This window comes from Coffea eugenioides, chromosome 4 (assembly GCF_003713205.1).
Source record: "Coffea eugenioides isolate CCC68of chromosome 4, Ceug_1.0, whole genome shotgun sequence".
NCBI classification, from domain to species: domain Eukaryota; kingdom Viridiplantae; phylum Streptophyta; class Magnoliopsida; order Gentianales; family Rubiaceae; genus Coffea; species Coffea eugenioides.
The window spans coordinates 2317693-2334049 of NC_040038.1; the positions used below are offsets into that span (position 1 = coordinate 2317693).

Genomic DNA, 16357 nt, shown 5'->3' on the forward strand with positions numbered 1-16357 from the left:
GCCAAGCTCGGAAGAGCTCGAGCTCGAGCTCGAAATATCTGTCCTAGCTCGAGGCTCGATTTTGAGGCTCAAGTTCGAGGCTCGAGGCTCGAGGCTCGATTTCGAAATCCTGCTCCAGCATAGTTCCAATTAATAGATCCAAAAATTTGTCCGGAGTTAGGCTATCCAAAATCAACAAAAATTACTAGGATTGGCAACCAATGCCAATCTTATTCAAGACTACACAAACTCTAACCACATTTCATCCGAGACAACATATAAGACCATAACATCCATATAACACAAACTAATAATTAAAGACTAGGCAAGAAAACAACCATATTTACCTTAAATTTAAGCTATATGCAAAGTAAAAAAAAACTTTATTGAAAGGTCACATCTTCTTTCTAGTTTTACATTTCCTGATTGTACAAATTTCTGAATCGTTCGTTCAGAAATTGGCCATCAAGACTGCCTCCCCAAGAATGTGTCTTTCGATTGCTTCCATCACCTTCTCCTTCGTCACCTACATTTATTACAGTAATAGTAGAAATCGATTAATTACACATTAATATTTCCAATGAACTCAGTAAAATAAAATAGGGGTATACACATTAAATCTGATTCTATTCAACACAGAAAACTTAAAAAAAAAAACTCAGTCTTGAACCCATATATAATCAGCATAAGCAGCCCCAATACTCAGTAAACAAGAACAGGCTTAAACTCGTATGAACATAAAAATCATGTTTAACAATAATGAAAGGTAGCTAATATCAACATTGGGCAGCCAACTCTTCCAGACAATAATGCAACAAAATTGGGCTCCAGATCATTAATTATTTGATGAATTGACCTTGCTGAAACAGTGAAACTTAAATATGAAAATATTTATAACGTCTTTTGCCAAATACAGGAAATTAGCACCAGAGATTTACCTCATCAAGAGTTGTTATCAGTATACCACGAACTTTTTCCTGCACAAGGTTCTCTCTCAAATCTTTTAACTTGTCTGCAACTGAACGACCAGAAAATTGTGGAGGATGCACAGCAACAGGATTCAGTTCAAGTGGTGGGCGGCTAATCCAAACTTCATCCACCAAGTTTCTGGGTGTCTGAATCAACTTTTGCCGTTTCTTACTAAAAGCAATGGCAGCATCTTTTGGTAAATTCTAGTGTGGCAGTTAACAAATACCAGTTAACGTGGTGAATGTTTCCAAAAAAAGTGGTTCATCAGGGATTAGGAAACTAAAGAATTGCTTCTTCTTGCGGCTTCACCGCTTCAGTAAACCCAGAAGTAAAATTATATAATTTAAAAAAAAAACTAACGTGGGTAGCGGCATGGGTTGCCAAGCCTCTGGCTGTGTTTTGTTGTTGCGGCTGTGGGTAGCGGCGGCAAAGCCTCTGGCTGTGGGGTGCGGGCCGTGCGCCTGAGAGGCAGAGACGGAGAGGGAGGTTGTGGGTAGCGGCGACGGCAAAGCTTATGACTGTGGGGTGTGGGCCGTGCGGCTGAGAGGTAGAGACGGAGAGGGAGGTTGTGGGTAGCGGCGGCGGCGAAGCCTCTGACTGTGGGGTGTGGGCCGTGCGGCTGAGAGGCAGAGACGGAGAGAGAGGACTGTGGTCTAGTAGGGTGCGGCGGAGAAGAAGAATGAAATGAAAGCAATGGAAGTATCGAACCCTAGTCCAAATTTCTACTCTTTGACTGCTAAAATGACAAAAATGGCCTTCGTTGTCGAGCTCAATCTAGCTACTCGATTAAGAAAAAAATTCGAGCTTACTCGGCTCGATAACTAAATGAGTATATTTCGAGTTCGAGTTCAACTCGTTAACTGAAATTAACAAATCGAACTCGAACCTTATCGAGCAGAACTCTAACAAGCTTTCAAGCTACTAGTTTAGCTTAACAGCTCTAATTGGCATTCAAAGGTTTAAAACAAAAATGGCGCGATAATAGAAAAAGAAGAAAGAACTTCCAATCCTAACAAACGCACGATGGCCATGTTATACCAACTTCAGAGGCACCATAAGTTATACTTAGATTACACCATTAGCCCTGCTTAGAAGAATTTAAAGATTTGACTCCGCCTCAGATCAACCACAAACATTGGCCTCAATTTTTAATAATATGTCTCGAAAGTTGACCGCGATGCACAACTGCTTTCTTCTCCTTTTGCATTTTTGCCCGTCTACACTCCGCAATTACCTGCTAGCACAGATTCTGGTGCAGTGATAACTAAGAAATTAAGACGAGGCATCCAAGGTCTATCAGGAAATGCGCAAGGAAGTCAACTTGTTACGTCAACTAGAATCTAGGCTCTATTCTGAAAAAAGGAAAAAAAAAATACAACAAATGGCCCAAACTAGCCCTAAGAGTCTTGTTCAGAAATCTGGAGGTATACCATCTGAGTATATCCATTAAATACAGATGTTTCTAGTCGACCTAATCCAAGCCTCCGGAATAAGCCGTATTTCCCATCCTCAACAATAGGACTGGGAACCCGAGCTGGATCATATCTTGTTTGATGGGTAAGTGAAGGACCAGCAACAGGGGGCAGCTCCCAATAAATATCCAGCACCGACTCTACAAACCTGCTGTTCTGAAAATGTTGCGAGTATGTTATTGCCTTGTTACTGTGATTAAAATCATCGCGCATCTGCCCTCTTACACCCCACCATGCCTCACCTGGCCCACATAGTTCATCCATATCCACAGCCTTTTCCCAGAATTTCTTCCTTCTAAACCTTATCCTAGCTTCGTCACCATCTCTAAAGCAGCTATGGCCACCACCTGGAAGAAAAGCACAACTATGTCCACTGATTAAGAAAAAAATACCTACTTAGCAATGCAACGTCAATATTCTAAACATCCCCAGTTCGAAATGCTTACATTAAAAAAAATCTAATGTACAATACAAGCAAATCAATGCTTATCTACAGCATGAAAATGATTAACCACCCTTCAACACTTGCATTATGTGATGAACATATCAACAAAGCAATTCTCATGTGAAGGGCAATGCTCTAACATGGAGGGCTGTCTTTTTTCTGATCCTTCTGCACTCTCGCAAAATGTGTACTCTTTTTTCAATTTATTCCTCATTTAGAAAAGAATCCTTAAAATCTTAACACAGTCCTATTACCAGAAACACAGTAAGCTGCAGAGTTGAACAGTATTTTATTGACTGATGAACAGATGGATGATTTGGAAGCACCAGCAGCGTAATAACAAATGACTTAACACACATGCATGTATGAGGATGATTCACAAGACCCGAACAAGATATAACTTAATAGGTCAGAAGATCGAGGCCATGAAGGGGCAAACATGTAGAGCTAGATTTGCGCAGAAAAGATTACAAAATGGGACAGCAATGATTGCCACATATCCTTGAGGAAGAGTACTCAATTAGGCTCTATATTTTGTTAACTGACAACACTGCAGAAAAGATAAATCCTAGGCTCTATATTTTGTTAACTGACAACACTGCAGAAAAGATAAATCCTACAAAACAAAAAAAAAAAAAAAGAAGAAGAAGAAGAAGCTTTCCATATTGCGTAGCCTTTCATGTGTATGTTTTTATTAGTTACAGGATAACCCTTTTTATTCTTCATAAGATGCTAGGAAATGAAATCAATCTCAAATGTGACATGGCCAGTAAGAATCTTCTGCTTGCTTAATAGATCAATAAAGCACAGGCAAAATTACATAGTTAAGCATTAAATAAAGTTATTTAACAAAATTGATTTTACATTTGAGTTGGCGAAGTTTCATCTTAAGAATGAAGTTCTATAACATGTGTCCCATAACAATTCATCTGTCCAAGACAAGAAGACTAGGTGAGAACAATTCATCTCATAACAATTCATATGTACCACAACAATTCATCTGTCCAAGACAAAGAAGACTAGGTGAGAACCAACCTCTAATATAACTTTGATCACATATCTGTCTGAAGGAATAATGATCCCCTGTTCCAGTGTCATAGTTATCCTCAAAAACCAGATGCCTGAAGCCAGCTTTGAGTGCTTGCTTTAACCTACAAGTCATATGAAAAAGTAAACAGAAAAATAAAGATCAGGGCTTTGATAAACTCGGCCTGCAGGATATAACTGGATAGTGGATTGCTGATCGTAAATAATCCAAGTTCTAACTAGAAAGTGCAATCCGAAATTGCAGAAACCATGATCACCTTTTCAGTTCATTCTGATGGTCATCAAAGAAGACAAGAACCCGTGTGAGATCTTTTATTTTGTGTTTCTTCATCACTCGGCCCCAGTCAACACTGCCAAAATCCACAAAGTCTTTTCCAGCAAAGTACGTGCAATTCCCATCAACATAAGCAGGCCCTTTTTTCAGGTACTTCTCAGGATGGCGAGGGGAAAGCGATACAATTGGTGTATCAGGCATTGCTTGCCGTAAAACCCATGTTGAATGTCCCTTGAAGGCACCACTCTCAATCATCAATTCTGGTTTCAGCCACTGGGCAATGAACCAAAGCCCAAAACTGTGGTCAAAGCCCATGCCATACATGTTGTTCTTTATTGGTCGAGTTTCATAGATAGGCACAAACTCCTCCAAACCTTTGAGTAAATCCTTCATTGTCCATTCAACAGTTTTTCCTTGTTTCGATCTGCCTTTTGACAAGGATAGCAATTAAACGGATGAAAACTATATAAACATTTCTTTCTGTTCTCAACTTAATCCTCAAAGTGATAAAAACGACGAGTTTAATCTCAATTGTGCTAATTGGTTACTGATTTGATTCGCAACACATTTAGGAACAAAGCCCCTGAAGGAGAAGAACGGTGAGAAAAAAAAAAAAGTAAAAAGGCCAACATAAAAGGTCCGGATAATAGTAGTTGAGCGGCTTTAGTACACCCAAGGCAGCAATTAACAAGTCGTGTCAACTATTGCTTGTAGGATCAAGTAATGGTTGCCGCACACAGGTAAAGGAACAGTAACAAAGTACTAAGTTAGACACTGAATTATTCTTCTACTTAATCCTTTTGGACAATGACCAAACATTTTATCTTCAAACCCCATATTCCCAAGCAAGAAGAATGATATAACTCAGGCACAGCTCGATTTTTCTTCTGTATAAGCCTGATTAACCCCTCTTCCCCCCCCCCCCGGGGGGCGGGACCCCTGCCCCTTCCAAAAAAATACCGAAACCGCAGCTCCAAAGGTTCCCGCACAATTGATTGGCAAATTAATAACTCACCTTTAGTCAGGCAAATCCTAATAAGAAACCCTCAAGAGAGATGAAATTTTTCTCAAAATACAAATCCACATATATCACAAACGATTAACAAAAAAACTAATCAAGTCAGATCTGTATTAACAAAGCTTCCTTAAAACCATAAAAAATCCCTGAAAAGAGAGGGAGAAAAAGAACTTACACCAGGGAACACCAAGGGACCCGAAATCCGACTCAAGGTCATCGAAGCCGAAGAAGCGTAACCGAGATATATGATCGGACGAAGCGGCCTTGAGGCAGACCAAATCACGGGTGTGGACGAAAATGGAGCAAATCACGATAACCACAAGACCTAGAATGAGAATGGGCCATAAATGTCCAGTCCGGGTCAAGTAATTGGTAAGCCGCATTGCAGCAGTGGAAGCGTGCTTCCGGGTCTTGGATTCATCGGCGCCGGATTCTTCGTCGCCTTCCACTTCATCATTCACTTGCGCCGCCCTTCGTGTCGATACCGAGAGTGCCCTCTCCAGCATCTTGTGTGGTGTACTCGTCATTTTCGTTCCTCCACTCTCTTTATTAGTGAAGTGTTGAGGAGAGCAGACTAATTAATCACTGTTGGAACCTAAAGTTTAAGAAGATTAATTAATCACAGACTTATATCCTATGTCGTGGTAGTACTAATTGGAAGCGGAGCTCCCTTCTACCGCTTATTTGTTAAGTGCATATTACCATGCGATTTTAAGACTTTCCCTCTTATTCTTTTTATTACTACCTGATCAAGCTATCCTTAAATTCCATCCCACCGCTGTTTCGTGTATATGCAAAAATATATATAATAATAAAAGTGAGAAAAATTTTTAAATGAATTGTTGCAACTCGTTCAGAAAATTTTTGAACCAAAATCAATTCACAGTACACAACCTAATACACTCCGTTTGGAATAGTTGTGTTTTGAAATATTTTTGAAATATTTTATTACAACAATTTATATAAAAAAATTTTCCCATAAATATTTTTTGTAATGTTTTTAAGACATTTTGGAATGTTCTTAAAACTTGAAAATTTTTAAGATATTTTTTAAAAATTAACACTACTACCCACCGCCACCACGCCTTCTCTCCCTCCTCCTCTCTCCTTCCCCTCCCTCTTCCTCCTCCTATCTCTTCTCCTCCCTCTCTCACTTCCTCCCCTTTCGCACTCCTCCCCTCCCCTTCCAAATCACAGCCTTTGGTTGCAACCAAAGATTGAGGCCAGATCCGAGAAGGGGGGACCTTAAGAGGAGGGTTGTGATGGAGAAGGAGAAGGGAGGATGGGAGGAGGAACACGAGGAAGAAGAAAGAGGGAGTAAGAGGGAGAAGAAAGAGGAGGAAGGAGAAGATGTTGGTGGTGATGGATAGAAAAAGAAGATGGTGTAGATTTATATATATATATATATAGAGTTGTTTTTGATATAAAGTATGAATGTGATGTTTTTGAATTTGTTTTTGTTTATGTATTACTGTAACATTGTATATAAAAAAAAACTTATTTTTCAAAAAATGGAGAATCCAAACAGAGCATTTGTCTCAAGCTGGCCGAGCAACAAGAATAAATAATCTCCAACAAGTGAATAAACATCATCATGCGACAAAGGGAGGAAGGTAACAGTAAAACTGATTTGCTGTTAGCAAGCACTTCATTTACATTCTGATTTCTGTTCAAGAAGTTAAATAAAAGGAGGAAACAAGATATCTGGGCTTTCTCCAGTTGTGCTGCTGTTCGTTACAATATATTTCCATCTAATTAAACCTAACACTTTAACCCAGCCAAAATATCAAGAAAGCTTCAGCAAAATCCCCCATTTGTGGAACTTTTTGCAACTTTTTAACTTTGGTTCTTGAACTTCTGCATAGCCCTCGGAGCTGCACGAAACACAGAATAGATGTAAGCCGCTTGTCGGTCAACATATTTCAGAGCTAGCTATTCAGCCTATTGTAATAGATCGCCAAGTTGAGCAAAGTTCATCATTTCTAATGGCCTTTGGAAGAAGTATAGTCTCATATGAAACCATTGTTGCCTTAGAATTCTAGCGCAAATGAGAAACTAAGACAAAAATGGAATATATCAATCAAATGGAAGCCTTCATGAGTTGGACGTACCCAGCCCAATTGCCTCTGACCCTCTCATGATCCTTAATCTCTTGCATGAACATATGAACATCCTACAGAAACCAACAAGAAGGAAATAAACTGTCAATTTTCTTCAGAAGTAGCAAGTTCATGAAAAAACTTATAATATTCATATCAATGATATGACTCCCAATCCTCCTAACTTAATCACCAGAGAAGGCTTAAAGAAAAACCAAGAACTCACATGAGGCTAAAGAGAGGGAAAAGAAGAGGATGAGAAGGAAATTCAGACAATATTTCATTATCCATCACAACTCCTCCCATGATGGCTAAGGCACTATTCTTCAACTAAAACCATATTTAACAAGTTACATATACTAATTTCTACAGACTTATGAAGCTAATTTAATTGAGACTGAGACTTACTCCCATGGAACATCACCAACTAGCATCCAATCACCATCCTTGTCTTCATAGGTTAGCACATGTTCAGAGTCATGGAGGAGATCCTTTAAGCCCCTCTCATTGAGCCCCTCTTGCTCTGAAAGTCCATTAGAAGTGCACTGTCCTGAATTACAGCGAGGAAAACAAGTCAATCATCACTGTCATACATGATTTTAGAACATGACTAATAACATTTTAACTACAAATTAACCACACACAACGGGAAGATGATGTTCTGGCACCAACACATGAAATAACTAGGCAGGCAGATTGCTATGAAAAAATTCTCAAACTAAATCTAGCTTACTTGATGTCCAGTTTTATACTAAGAATCTCAAAGAAAGAAAAAGAAAAAGGGAGGCAAATAGCATCCCTAATCTGAGAACAATGTAAATTTTAGGTGCTAATTATTAGACTAGAACTATTGCTGCTCAAATTTTCAATCCTTCATGGGCAATCAAAATTTCGATCTTTCAGAAATGATAAATTGTGCAGATGAATATGTTTCCGCGTCTGTGTAACTGTTCATCCGTGTGATTGTGTGTCCGACAGAGTTAGAGACTGACCAATTGTAAAGCAGCTGAACATCTTCTCAAGAGCAGATGAGAGTTCTGCATAGTTGCAGTATGTTTTGAGATCAACTTTCCTAAGGTATGGAGCACCATCCATGCTGACCTTAACATAAAGGCAGCTTGGTCCTGATTTTGCTTCAGCATCACTATTTTTTGATAAGTTTGTAGCAAGGGTGTTCTTTCGGAAAGATCGAATTGGTGGCCATCCTACCACTTGTGCCCTATCAGAAGATCATATGTGCTGAGTGACTTAAAAGCGTTGCAATATATCACATGTGACAATAACTCAAAGGACAGGAGCACATAAATAAGATGCATTAAGAGCTCCCAAAGGATTCTGAACATGAAACAGGGAAAAGGGCAATCACAGGCGCAAGTAAAATGTATCCATTATGACACACGCTGCCTTCTTTTTTTAGTAGAACCAAGTAAAAGTAATACTAAAGCTGCAATCAAACAAACTAGAAGACTCACTGATTATTACTGGAGTACTTCAATTTTTAGGGTATCCCTGAAGAAGGGCAGAGTTCACCTCTGATTTGCCAAGATTGGCGATCTTCAAAAGGATATGAATTGAGAGCTTCACCTTTTTGATGTTTTCTGAATAATCCATCGGAAAACTGAAGTTCAACAAAGCTAGATAATAGCCTACTTGCAAATCGGCTTGAGTCGTGCAAAGACTACTATTAATTCTTATTTAGCCCAAGAAACTCGACAAACGAAACTATGCATAAACCAACAAAATGCATTCGTAAGCCCACATGTAAGTTACAGCATACAAAATCTCTCTAATCAGCACTTTTTTGAGCAGGAAAAGAAAAATGAAAAAGAAAAGAAACAGCTAGACACACGGACATAAGTAGGCGGTAAACGTTAGAAAGGGGAAACAACAAAGAAGGAAAAGGGGAGGAGAGGGAAACTTACTTTGAAGCAGGAGAGCTGCCATGGTCTTTAGCAGAAGAGGTATTCTTCTCCTCAACAGGCTTAGCAGCAGGGGGAGCACCTGCCTCTTTCCCAGGGAGCCCAGGCAAACATGATTGCAGAGTATTAATGTTCTTAGAAGCACCATCCTTCCCTCCCCCAGGAGAGAACAAAACCTCAGTCTTTCCAAAAGACACATCAGAACTAACCTTCATCCTCAAATCCCATTTTCCAGATCCATCAATGGCATCAGAAAAACCCCTCTTAGCCCCTGAGACACAGCTCTTAAACCCACTAGTTTTTTCCTCTAAATCCTTTCCAAATAGGGAGACCCCATGTCCAGCTTTCCTTTCAGGAGACTGTGAACCAGGCAAGCCAAGTCTCAGCTCAGTCTCCTTCAGATTCAAGGCATTATTTCCTTCATCCTCCGGGCAAATATTAGAGGAAGAAGATGACGAAGACGAGATCTTGTCAGAGTTTCTTTCAACTGAAGAAGCCTCTGATAAGCCTATGTAATATTGCTCCTGTGGTGGAGACATTAAAATCTTGAGCAAAAAATGAAGGTTGAAGAGGAATGGAATGAAGCAAGGAGAAATGAAATGGAGAGAAAGAAGGCAGCTTGAATGCTTGAAGCAAAAATATGCTACAAAGTAAGGGAGTGGTTGCTCTTGGTTCTGCACTTCAGCAGCAAAAAGAGATGGTTCTTTTGATGGCAGAAAAGAAAAGAAGCCTCTTTGGCCTTTCTGTAGCCTTTTCCATTTGTCTGATTTCAATTTTATACCTCCCACTGTCCCACGATAATAGATTTAGCCAAAAATCAAACAGTCCTAACATAGGAAAAATTATTCATGTTACTATTATACTCTCTCCCAGAAAAGTAAACATAAAATTAACCAAGTCCCCTTGATAATTTGCAGGATATAGTTAGTGGAAAGAGTGCTATTTTGTGGATAACTAGAAAGATATATCATTTTTATTATGTAATATTTTAAAATTTTTGAAAAGTTGAAATACAATTCAAGAAGTAATTTGTTGTGTAAGAAGGATTTATGTTAGTGCAAAGTATACAAATGATGATATTTTGTAAAATGATGATATTTTGTAAACATAGGGTGTGTTTGGATAATTACTATTTGTACAAAATTTATTTTTTTCATCGCAAATAAAATTTTCAACTCATTTTTTTTATCTTTCTATTAACTTTTTTATCTCACATACAATACATTATAAAAAGTGTTAAAATAATTATTTTAAATAATATTTTAAATAAACTCGTAATTGGCACGAGCTACGCTAAAAGTTCATGTTCAGATTCAATTTATCTCCTTCTCGCTGCAAAATAAACATAGGTAAAAAGAGCGCTATGAGGGGTAACAAACTTGAAATTGCCTATTCAAGTTTAGTTTGTTTATTTATTGAAACGAACCTAAACAATGTCCGAGTAATTTGAAATGTGTATATGTATATTTCCAATGTGACGCTCATCGAGTCGAGTTTGAAATTTTATCAATTATGAAAAAAAATTTCACATTTGATATCAATATATGGTTGATGTTGTAACTTTTATCATTAATACACATTTTAATGAAATTATGATATTTTATTAAAAAATTAACAACGTCAACAAAGTCTAATAATAATGTCGAGCTCAAATCAAGTATTGAGTTGCTTTATTTGTCTTTCAACCCAAGCTACAATTGAGGTTAAGGCAACATTTATAGAATTGTTAATAATCTTACGAGTTCGCTGACGTGGTCTAGTCTTCTAGATATGCTATTAGTGTCAATTATTAATTACTAGTAAAATGCTGATAAATACGGCTAAGTACATATCTTTCGAGACAAAGCCACCAAATTTCGTGACCGCGAATGGCCACGGACACGAGGACCCCATCCGGCAAACCCACCGACAGGAGACAACCTTTAGCCAGAAAAAAAATAAAATTATCAAATCGAATACTAATAATTTATCTTATCTCCCTAATCTACTTTAATCAACAGCAGCTAACGTGCACCGTCCACTAGGCGGCGCAGGTTAAAAGGAGGAATCAGTTGCACGGAATAGGAGATGGAGAAATAAGATGGGAAAAGCCCGAGGTAAACCCGTAACGTATTTATCAGCAAATTAATAAAACAATAAGCGATTTTACTGAAGGCGACAGGGTGAAAACGTGCGAAATCCTAGAAAATTTTACAGTCACTGGAAACACTGACACAAAAGATCAATTGTAGAACAACCAGAGCAGACCAAACTTAAAAGATGCCTCAGAAGCAACCGTAAAGAGTTAAAAAACCAATTGTCAGCTCTGCTTTTTCTTTATTCCTTTTTTGTTTTTATCTTTTATTTGTCTTTTTACTCAATGGCTCTACTTTTTTCTTTTTTTTTTTTACCACGCCCATATCTAACAGTAATTATTGTGTAAATCCAAAAAGTAAACAAGCGTGCGGATTTGATCAGACGGTGTAGAGTGAATGGGAGGAATGGAAGGCTAAGATCCATGCACTTCCCATCACATTCGGTGGTTAGGGGACACAACAGCGTCTGGTTGTTGAGTTGAGTTGACTGTAGTAAGCAGATATGATGGAATCGTTGACCCTACGGCGCACGCCTCCCTCCTTTAACGTTTTCCGGGCCGTTGATCACCAGCTCGTTAAATTGCTAATTAGACCTTCACATTTCTAAAAATTCTCAATCAAGTCTGTTTATTGGCCAAGGAAGCAAGCAAGCACCAAACAAATACAAGTCGTACATGGAGGGGAGGACCAAATATGAGCTAGATTCTAAAATGTTTTTCTATACTGAAATTTTTAGCATTATTGGGACCATAGTGACCGAGTTGCCGTCACCGTTAACTGCTTACTCTGCTAAGTCTTCAAACATTTTTATTTTGCAGCTCGCTGGGAAACACCATCATGTGCATAGAATTGTACCAGTCTCCCATTCCTTTTTCTCTCTGCAATCATTTCTTTGATGAAATAGTAGCAATATAGGCAGATGTGATTAGAGCTGTTAATCGAGTCGAGTATTTGGCTGCCGAAATCGACTCAAGCTCGTTAGGAAAATCAGCTTTAAAATGTGTTCGAATTCGGCTCGTTAAATGTACATGTGGCTCGAGTTCGAGTTCGAGCTCGAGCTCGTGCAAATTAATCTTAATAAAAATCTATAATTTTTAATTTTTATAATTTTGATTTTTAAAATGACAAATATGCCCTTCATTAACGAGTTCTAACGAGCTACTCAAGTATCAAACGAGCCGAGCTTACTCGACTCGTTAACTAAACGAACATGTTTCGAGCTCGAGCTCGACTCGTTAACCAAAATTAACGAGCCGAGCTCTAACGAGTTTTCGAGCTATTCGATTGACTTAACAGCTCTAGATGTGGTGAAGAAGCAATGAAAAGAGTAAAACAAGGGGCTATACTTTTCTTTTCTTTCTTTTATTTTTTGACTTGTTCCTAGTCTATAGGATTGAAAAAGAGTGATCCAATCGGACCAAATAAGAAATTCAAGAGGACTGAATCACTATCGATACAGACAAGTACCTGCTGACAAAACATTGATCAATATATCCTTAATCTATATCTAAGTAGAGCCTTAAAACTCTTTTGTGGTCAGCTATTTTAAGAGCAATTGGTCAAGGGGCTATACAATGAATCGGTATGCGGCATGATATACTCACACTCGGAAGATACTACCTAAGTAATTACCTAGACTTGATCCAATTTGCTCAAGCCTTTTAAAATTCAAAGCTTTCTTCTTCTTTCTTCTTTCTTTTTGTTGGTGATTGTCTACCATCCAGCCTTTGAAGCACTCGTTAAAATGTAGTTTAAGTGTTGAGGAAAAAAAAACCTTTTAAGTGTTGAGGAAAAAAAAACCTAACAATTGAACATGTGGGTGAGTCAAAACACTTAATGCTTAGCTAATCAATAACCTTGTATTGTTTAGACGTCTTAATTGAAATTAACCACACCCTAAAGATTACATCATGCTTGCTTCAAAAATCAAAATGGGTCCTGTTTAGCTCAAATTCCACTACGCAAATGCTCAGGATTCGGTCAATTGACCCATCTGATTTCGACTTTGACTTGCATTACAGGATTCGTTGTATTTGGATGCCAGCTTGACCCGGCGTTGAATCAACCGGTGGCCGGTGGTTGGCCCTGCCAGGAGTCAATACTTGACTGGTTGGGTTTACCACTTTGCTGGCTTTTACTTGCTCGCCTTTTTGTTGTCTACCCTGCTTTCGTTGCCTCGGGCCTCCCTTGTTCATGTACTATGTTAGCGTCTTCCTTCCTTATCGAAAAACCAATTGGTAAGAAGAAATTAAACTTTTTTTTTATAATTCAAATGGAGACTCCAACCATTAAGAGTCCAACAAAATGTCTTCTAACTCTAAATCTCATAAAGAGAAAAGGGAGAAATTTAAGAGCAGAATCAAAAAAAAAATTTTACAGTCATTCAGCTGACGTCGTTACCAATTCAATGGCGGCGTTTGCAAGACATGAAGAGAGAGAATACTTACCAGTTACCAGTACTAGAATGGTTATATTCTATCAGAAGAGGCTGCTCTAACGATAAGGGAAACTTTGCAAATTGAGTAATAGCCGAAACATTTGATGATGATCTTGAATCCTGATGCCTGAAACGAAAAAGAAGAAGCAGATGTTAAGTTTCAGAGGCCCGCTTAAAAAATAAAATATGGGTTTCGGGTCGAAATGTGCCGGTAGCTGCTGGATCTGGATGGCGATTGATTCAGGATTGGTTGGTATGGTGGGTCCTCGAAATGTGCCTGGCACAAGATAGTGGGCCCGCCCAAAAGTGCCGGAAAAAGGAAATCAAAGTGTTATCCATGTAGGGTCACGGGTCACCGGCACCGCACAGCTTAGTTTTGTGGTTGAGGAAATCCGGGCCTGGTGATGACGGTTTAAAAAGCAAAAACGAGAGAGACGGGAGAAGAGTTCGTATCAAAATAGTAGTAGTGGAATCAGCAACCAGCCCAACCAATCAGTATTCACCATGTATGTATCATGTACGTATTGTTGATCAAACACTTTTTTAATCAAAATAATGTGGGCATGGCACTGAAGGATGAGCCCACTTTCTGCCTGCCATTACTACAGTGCATACAAAGTTGCCAATAGCCCATAAGCTAGACTTAGTCGTCCTCTTGGGGAAAAAAAAAGGTAAGTACCAGCGACATTCTTCATCTCAAGATTCTCTATTCCATAATTCTCTTTGTCAACGAATTTCATAACATCTTTTCACTCTATCGTTTAGGCAGTGATTGTTCCATCAAATTGATGCACCATTGTTGATTCATAGCTTCCCGACTTGAGGTGATAACTGATTTGAGTTTAAAGGGTTTCGAAACCAAATTTCAATATTGAAGATTATGGCGGTCAGTATCATATGGCTATCATATGATTAGAAGAAAAACTTATACTGCTCAGAGCTGTATTTGTCCATTTTGAAGTTCATACACCACATTACAATTTACAAATTACAACAGCAGCATGGAGAATCTCCATCAAGACGAATGCTTCCTACTTCAGAGTGAATGCCATGATGAGGCTTCTATATACTTTTGCTCGATGCTCTTTGCTTTTTTTTTTTTTCCTCGGAAAAGAGAAATCACAGTCCATTTTGAATGATGATAATCCGAAATTAGTGCAACATTTTGGGAAAGTAATTAATATTCATATTCGATCATTTTATTTGGGCTGTAGAGAAGTTTGTTAATGGCCGATGATATTCTTCGCATTCTAAAAAGAGTTAAATGACATAAACACTCACTCCATAGATTTTTCTAATTTTTTAAATGCCAAAATACGCTCAAGGTATAAATAATTTAACGATAACTCTGTATTACTTTTGTAGAAACCTTTTTTTAATTTAAAAAAAACTCTAACATTATTGTTTAATAAATCCTAAAGTAATACACAATTTCAAAATAATAATAATAAAAAAAGTTTAGTACTTTACTGAAGAACTACTAAACAATTGATCATGGTTGTTAAGATTCTCTTCTATCACTAGTTGTATTATAATCCAAGACTAATTTAAGAGTAGGAAAAATTAAGTGATAAAATAAAGAAATTTACTACCATTAAATACATAGATGGGCACTTTTTTGTCTCCAAAAATATTTTTGTGTCATTTTATTAAGAACAAAAAAAGAAAGAAAGGAAGGATGAAGTGTCTGGAGCATTTTTCGAAATGCTTAAATCATTTGCATTGATATTGATCTCAGTTTCATAGCATTGTCATTTAGCAGTAGCAGGAAGGACAAACTTAATTTTATTTTTGCTCCCAAACTGTTCTACTGGCAGACGTCTCAATCGTTCTCCATCTGTTGCGCGCCCATATCACACACACTACTTCGCCAGTGCTGGAAGAAATCAAAAGAAGGTGGCTTTTTTTCTTTTTTTTTTCAGATCATCCTGATCATAACTTCTCGGACTGGGATTTGAAAGTTCAATGAACGATATCAATGTTGGGCTTTGATGTGTCATCATCAGGAACTTGATCTATATCCGGAAGGAAATTACGTATTCGAGCACAAGATACACCATCATTCGTCGGTGGAGTAATGCTACGTATAGCAGCCTCGTCAACTTATTTTGTAATTGCAAAATGTTGAAATTTCGTGAAAAATTTATTTCAAAGGCATTATTTGATAATTCAATTCAACACTTAAATTTAATAGATTCAGATGAGTTTGATAATAAAAAAAATAGAATATATGAATGAATTAATTAAACAATATCGAATTTTCTAGATAAAACTTGCTCTAAAAAAATAAATGATCAGTTATTCGCTCATCAACTTAATATGATATACACTACTTAACAATTCATTAAATAATAAAATATATATTCAAATATAGCAGATTATATATTTAACAACTTATTAACTTAATCGATTCAAGTTTCAGATTTCAATTTTTAAATTTTAATTTTATCAAACGCTTTATTATTACAAGTGGTGTGTGCCTGAGATCTCCCTGCCTGTCTGTCTGTCTGTCTGGGCCACTGCCATGGGTCTCAAGGCATGTTGGTTGGATTGCACTACTTGTGACAAGTCCAACAAGTGATTCAGTGCGTCTTTCATCGTTGGTTGATCATTGATAAGTCGC

General features: G+C 37.8%; 3 protein-coding genes across 3 annotated transcripts; all 3 read right to left on the reverse strand.

The window, feature by feature from the left end:
- Window positions 1-171: 171 nt before the first annotated feature.
- On the reverse strand, window positions 172-2027 carry LOC113767871. Its single transcript, XM_027312074.1, has 4 exons — window positions 2023-2027; window positions 1309-1657; window positions 918-1151; window positions 172-505 (listed from the first exon to the last, which is right to left on the reverse strand). The coding sequence occupies exons 1-4, from the start codon at window positions 2025-2027 to the stop codon at window positions 431-433; spliced, it is 663 nt and encodes a 220-aa protein (XP_027167875.1). The 3' UTR covers window positions 172-430.
- Window positions 2028-2260: 233 nt separating this feature from the next.
- Window positions 2261-5779, reverse strand: LOC113768754. Its single transcript, XM_027313224.1, has 4 exons — window positions 5380-5779; window positions 4170-4614; window positions 3901-4016; window positions 2261-2767 (listed from the first exon to the last, which is right to left on the reverse strand). Exons 1-4 carry the CDS (start codon window positions 5729-5731, stop codon window positions 2346-2348), a joined length of 1335 nt encoding a protein of 444 aa, XP_027169025.1. The 5' UTR covers window positions 5732-5779; the 3' UTR covers window positions 2261-2345.
- Window positions 5780-6761: 982 nt separating this feature from the next.
- Window positions 6762-9952, reverse strand: LOC113768245 (auxin-responsive protein IAA27-like). Its single transcript, XM_027312518.1, has 5 exons — window positions 9226-9952; window positions 8296-8522; window positions 7712-7853; window positions 7316-7377; window positions 6762-7078 (listed from the first exon to the last, which is right to left on the reverse strand). Exons 1-5 carry the CDS (start codon window positions 9759-9761, stop codon window positions 7041-7043), a joined length of 1005 nt encoding a protein of 334 aa, XP_027168319.1. The 5' UTR covers window positions 9762-9952; the 3' UTR covers window positions 6762-7040.
- Between the last annotated feature and the right edge of the window lie 6405 nt (window positions 9953-16357).